At 41.8% G+C, this 6,651-nt stretch overlaps 1 protein-coding gene across 1 annotated transcript in view; it reads left to right on the top strand.

Annotated features, from left to right (window-relative positions):
* Nucleotides 1-1,686: 1,686 nt before the first annotated feature.
* Nucleotides 1,687-6,651, top strand: part of jmy (junction mediating and regulatory protein, p53 cofactor) — a 26,261-nt gene continuing 21,296 nt past the window's right edge. The window contains exons 1-3 of the mRNA XM_080756695.1: nt 1,687-2,677; nt 3,831-3,950; nt 4,469-4,917. Of these exons, the coding sequence (XP_080612821.1) occupies nt 2,356-2,677; nt 3,831-3,950; nt 4,469-4,917 (891 nt within the window). The 5' untranslated portion in view covers nt 1,687-2,355. The remainder of the gene's footprint in view (nt 2,678-3,830; nt 3,951-4,468; nt 4,918-6,651) is intronic.

Genomic DNA, 6,651 nt, shown 5'->3' with positions numbered 1-6,651 from the left:
TGCATGCCCTTGCTGTCGATTCCGAACATGGTTCACACCTTATCTTTAAATCTATGGTTTTAAATGTGTGACTTGTCCAACTACTTAAATGTAGGCTACTACTTATTTAAATAGCCACCACAGCTTCTCATACAAATTGCCTGCATACTATAGCCTGGTAAACCATCGTGTCACATGATGAGTTCACATGTTCATGTCAATTGAGATTTTAGAGGGGGCGATTTTTATTACATATTGTGTTGTTAAATCAAACAGGCAGTGCCAGTTCTAGGACTCAGGTGGCCCTATGCAAGACTATTTTCGGTGGGCCCCCACCAGGGCCGTAGCCAGTTGAAAGTTAGTTGAAGTTTCAACTAATCTGACATTTTAACAGGCCGGCCATTGCAATTCACAACGGGCAATGGCTGTAACTAGGGTGATCAGATCCAAGCTGTTCATTTGAGGGACAGGAAATATATTGCTTGTGTGGGAGGGACAAGTGGGACGGGACATACTGGTAACTTATTATTTAAGTTGCTATTAAATGCCTTGATGTGATATTCAACACCCATGCTTTATCAGAATCACAATCAGAATCTTTATTGTCACATGATCACATCACAGTTTGGTGGTAAAGATACAATGAGAGAACTTTACAATGGGTGTCTCAATTTGTGGGACGCCTGAAAAGTCTTGGAAATGAGGGTTTGTGCCACGCAAAGGCGAACTGTTCACCCTGTATCGCTAATAGCTGTGTAGACCGAACTCTGAATCTCCAGTGTTGACATAAAAACGCTATACACAGTTTACATTTTTGGAAAATGAAAAACGCTCTTAGTTATTTTGTGAATATATGGCATTGCCTGTATGCAAATTCAGATCAATTCGTCCAGGCAGCCACTGAGGACGAGTAGGCCTATAACCTCAGAGATGAATGTACAGCTAGTGCATGTTCATAGGCTAAAGACCATTTTTCAAAGATATATATTTTTTGTTACATATTGGACAAAATAGCCAATTTAGCCAAAATTGGCTGCCCAGATGTCCAAGGTGCCCACCTATCCTAACCTGACTCCGCCAGATGGGGCAGCAGAGAGTACACTAGGTTCCAGGGGGGGAACCTTAGACTAGAGAATACTCTAAGGGGGGAAAACCAGTCAGGTTACACCTTAGAGTATACTCTAAGGGTTACACCTATCCTGCATCCAAAGAGAACAAGTAGTATGCTATATGGTAGTATGCCAGGTGGCCACGTCATGACGTTGACGGCACGTTTTCCACGTCAGAAGTGTTGTCCACGTGCAGATGTTTACGCTCCTCGTGCAAAGCTACGTCGTATAAGCAGCTGAAGGACATTGCGTGGGGGGAGAAAGCCAAAAAAATAAGAACAATAGAGTCATGTTTTTTATAACGATGATTATCAGGGGTAAATAAGTTAATTATAATTATAACTGAGAGCCTTTAAAAATGTTTGTAACGTGGTTATTGAAAACAAAGCAACTAAAGATCCACAAAACCACATCTCGCGAGTGTGTGACTTATCAGAAATAGATACAAAAGAGCAGATGTACAAGCTCACAACGCGTCGCACAGCGACGTGGTGTGAGCTTGTACATCTGCTCTTTTTCTCTCCTCCCCTAAACTCCGCCTCGGACCCTGACAGCATGCACCCTTTAACTGCTTGTAAACACAACGCTCACGCACGTGACCGCAGCACGCGCACCGTGTCCGACTCCGAAAGAACACAAAGAGGGAGAGAGAGAGAGAGAGAGAGATAGAGAGTGAGGGTGAGGGAGAGAGGCAAGTGCTAATATGCTTATTACAGCGACATTAGCCAACTAACCGTGTTTACATCTTTTTACCTTTCTTGCGTTCATATTTGAGTACGTTAAATGTTAGGCAGGAGTCTAATAGTCTATTTCATATTCATCAAGCGGTATAATTAATATTCATGAGCTCGTCTCGTTAATATTCAGCAGCTGGCAACGTGTAAACAAAACCCGACGAGCCATTGTTTTGTGTTTTGGTTAGTTAGCTCTCTAAGCTCTCGCTATGCTGTTAGCGACTGTTGGCTAACTGTAGCTCTTCTTTACCGTCAAAGGGGGGATATTTCTTATGGATTAATGGATGTTTCCCCCAAAGATAACTTGAGATAACGTTTACTTTATTATTTTTTTTACGTTTTATTTATTGTCATGATGGAGGAGTGTGTGGTGTTGTTGGTTCGCTGTTAAGCTCTTTATCGTCAAAAGGGTGGCATTATCTTGATCTTCCCGCAAGCTAACTTGAGACAACTTTAACCTTATAGCATTATTATTATTACAATCATAGTTTTAAACGTTTGTATTTATTGGTCATTGAACGTAATAATACATAATGGAGGAGTGCGTGGTGGAGTCGGACTGGGTGTCGGTTCGGCCCAACGCGTTCGAGGAGAACGAGCGACACAAGCTGGTGTTCATGGTGGCGTGGAACGACGTGGAGGGCAAGTTCGCAGTGACCTGCCACGACAGGACTGTGCAGCGGAGACGCGCTCTTCTGAGCATGGACCCCCCGGAGTCCCTGCACTGTCACCCCGCCGGGTCTGAGGGGTCTGGGTCTGAGACCACCCCGAGGGTGAACTGCACCCCTAAAGGAAGACATACAGTGAAGAATACTGATAACGTGGATGTTGAAGGAGAGAGTCACCGTTGCACAGGTACGTCTCAATATGTCACTATGTGTAGGCCTATAAAAATACTGCTATTTGTCCTAAAGTGTCTGCAAAAAAGCTTTATGCCTTGTATAGCTCTGGTCCATATTAGCCTTAATGCCCTTTGCTGCCGTTGCATTATGGACCAGATCACCAGAGCTATACCCAGAATAGCTCTATACCCTGAATAACAAGGCAATAACGATGTCGATATCTCATTCTGTATTGAAAAATTATAATAAATTTGTCCATTCTGAAAAATACATGTAACAGGGTGTCTGCAAGTCAGATTTAATTTAAATACCTTTATATTTAATATTGTGAGCTTGTAGATCTGTTCAAGCTGTTACTTTGGGCTTGTTTATCTATAAAGACAAACCTATTAATCGGACAGATGAATTAATCGGTCTGATTGATTAATCGAACCAATGCCGATTAATCTAAAAAAACAACTAGAATCGGCCAATACCGATGTGTTTGCCGGTTAAATCAGTACGTATGTTTTCTCATGCCAATAAAGCTCCTTTGAATTGAAATTTACTATATATATTGGTGGGGAAAGTAGCCTATAGTCACATTTTGTACTTAGGCCCTATCAATGCTGCAAATCCTGCAATGTAGACATATAGGCTACTATTGTTTACAATTAAAAGTCAGAAATTCAAAATGTACTTGAGTAAAAGTAGAAAAGTATTGGTATCAGCCAGAATGTATACTTAAAGTACCAGAAGTAGAAACTAGCCTACTTGTTGTGCAGAATGTCCCATTTCACAAGTTTTCAAATACAGTATACAAATCTTTTAAAAATAGCAGATCTACAAGCTCACAATGGCGCAATTTGCGAGCTTGTAAATGGGCTATTTTCAAATGGCCTGAAATGTATACAGAGCTGGAGTGGTTAATGTATGGTTTGTTATAACTTAGTTATAAGAGTTAACTAGTAACTAAAGATTTCAAATAATTGTAGTGGAGTAAATGTACAATATATCAGATGTAGTGGAGTACAGAAAGTAAAAGTACAGAAAATTGGAAATAACCCAGTAAAGTGAAAAAAGGGGGGAAAAGGTCTTTAAATTGTCATGTTCTGATGTTCACTATATGCAAAATAGGGCTTACATACATGTAGCTAATTCATAATGTATTGTTTTGGTTGTTGGAGGTCCAGCCGGACTGGACAGCACTAGTGAAACCAGTGACATCATACTGGGGTCCTGGGACATCGTGACAGCCAAGGCTGTGGAAGACATCCCAGTCCTGGAACCCATGGTGGACATTCCAGGTGTGACACCGTTTTCTTTCAACAGTTGCTAATGCAGTGGTTCTCAAACTTTATTTTTCAAAAAAGCTTTCAAAAATAGCAGATGTGCAAGCTTGCAATCCGTCATGAAGTGACTTGTATATCTTATTTTTTTGAATAGCCAACATAACATTAACAATTACTGCTTTTGCTGGGGATCCCTGGAACCAGTCTCAACCAGTGGTTCATAAAAAGTGGGATCTGGCCTGGGGACCCCAGAGGTCCTTGGGGGATCCCAGGGGGTTCCCCAGCTAAATTATTGATAGTTAGGAACCAAATGGGCACTTACAGTCTGTGTCAAACTGAAGGTCCTTGAAATAAATAAAAGAAAGGTTGAAGAATCAAGTCAGGTTAATTGTTATTTGTTAACCTGGTATCCTGACTATTAATTGATTAGAGTAAATCTTTTAGAGTGCATATCTTGTCTTGCACTTGTGAGTCGCTCTGGATAAGACAGATAAGAGCATGAATGCCTAAACTGTAAACTATGATAATTGTAGGAGTTCCGCTGCTTTGCATGGATAACAATGAAGGAGATGATCCGGAGGTGGACCACGGTGGTGGTGGTGGCAGTGAGAACTTCAGCTGGGCCGGCTTGTTCTCCTTCCAGGACCTGAGGTCGGCTCACCTCCAGCTGTGTGCCGTCAACTCGGACCTGGAGCCTTGCTTGCCTCCGTTCCCGGAGGAACAGTCCAGCGGCGGCGCGCTGTGGTCGGTTCTTTTCGGAACGGCCTGCGACCACGCCTCGTCCCGGCGGGAGACGGATGCCCTGTGCTACCAGGTGCAGGTGTACCTGGGCCACGCCCTGGACACCTGTGGCTGGAAGATCCTCTCTCAGGTGCTGTTCACCGAGAGTGACCACGCCGAGGAGTACTATGAGAGCCTGAACGAACTCAGACACAAAGGATATGAGGACGCGCTGGAGAGGAGCAAGAGACGTCTTCAAGAGGTGAGATCGTTTTTTCTTTCTGTGTATAAAGATGGATGGATGCCTTTATTGATCCTGCAGAGGAAATTCAGGCACCAGAGACAGTACAGCAGGACAAGCAACTCACTATCGTTGAACTAAGTATAAAGGGTTTATGTGGTTAAAGTAGCGATTTGTATCAATCTGAGATTACACAATGTCACAATATGGAGTCTATGGACCTCTCCATTTGGTTACCTTTGGTGGACTCTGAGATTGATTCAAATGTGATACATACACTGTGTGTGTGTGTGTGTGTGTGTGTGTGTGTGTGTGTGTGTGTGTTGACCTTGTGTTCCGAGGATGGAGTGTGTCAAAGTGCTGTCTGTCTGTCTGTCTGTCTGTCTGTCTGTCTGTCTGTGTGTGTGTGTGTGTGTGTGTGTGTGTGTGTGTGTGTGTGTGTGTGTGTGTGTGTGTGTGTGTGTGTGTCTCTCTTTGTCCTGTATAAGTCAGTGTTGTCAGCCATCTGTTGCAGTTCATTCACACAGAGGTGTAATATGAGCTGTTCTCTCTGCTCTCCATTTGGCTGAGCAGAGTGGTGGAAGTGCAGAACAAGACGGGGGTTGGGCTACATTCGAGGAATAGCAACTTAACACTTACTGGGAGTTTCTTTAAAAGGTAGTGTGTAAGTGATATGTTATTTTTTTTTTGGAATCAGAAAACAAGCTTATAAGATCTTTGTGGGGGTCTCTCCTAATTGGATGAAATTGCTATCCCATTTAGCATGTGTTATGTGATGTGCGAGACCAAAAGGGACATTTGATGTCTCCCTGAGACACAAACTAGAGAAAATAGGTTATCTATTCTACAAGCTCACAGCGCATCACATCACATTTAACAGTTTATGGAATTTATTTAATTAATTTATTAATAGAATTATTTTGAGAAATGTTAGAATTTGTTTAAAAACTTTGAAAGGGGGGGGGGGGGGGTACTACCAATGTGTTCAAGGTCTTAAACTATACTCACTTATTTTTTGAGGTCAGCCATTCTTTTAGTATAGTTTTGAGTTTGGGGAGTGTTAATTGACAGGTATCTGGGCACGGACGCATCCCCTGTGAGGTGGGAGTTATGAACGGTTCACATTCAGTCACCACGCTCGTTGTCAGTGGTGTAAACTAACTAAGTGCATTAACTACATTTAAGACACACTTTAAGCACTGTACTTAATATTTTAGGTAAAATTTAAGGTATTTGTACTTTACTTGAGTATCGTCAATTTCCAATACTTAAACTTTAGTTACTAGTTAGTTTGATTATTATTACAAAACATACAGTAACCACTTCAGCCCTATATACATTTCGTCCATTTGAAAATAGCCGATCTGGTATTTAGATACATAGTGAGTGCTCTCTACTTTTGGTGCTTTATGTACATTTTGATGCCAATACTTTTGTACTTTTACTCAAGTACATTCTGAATTCCAGACTTTTACTTCTACATGACAGTATTGATACTTTTACTTAAGTAAAACAATTGAGTACTTTTTCCACTACTGCTCGTTGTGAGTTGTGACATTGTTGACACTTTGTTGACACTTTTTTTGTCTGCTGTTTGTGAGTCACCTGTCAGAGAGTGCAGCAGCACGTTCAGTGTTTCTCAGAAGTGTCTATCTGATCTCTCACTCACATATTTAAACACTGTCTTAAACCCTATACTTAGCTGAACGGGCTGTCTAATAGGGTCCCTCCTGTTTTCACTCGACACCAAACATC

This window comes from Protomyctophum bolini, assembly GCF_963924005.1.
Source record: "Protomyctophum bolini genome assembly, chromosome: 22".
Taxonomy (NCBI): Eukaryota; Metazoa; Chordata; class Actinopteri; order Myctophiformes; family Myctophidae; genus Protomyctophum; species Protomyctophum bolini.
This window is presented reverse-complemented; position numbering and strand designations above follow the sequence as displayed.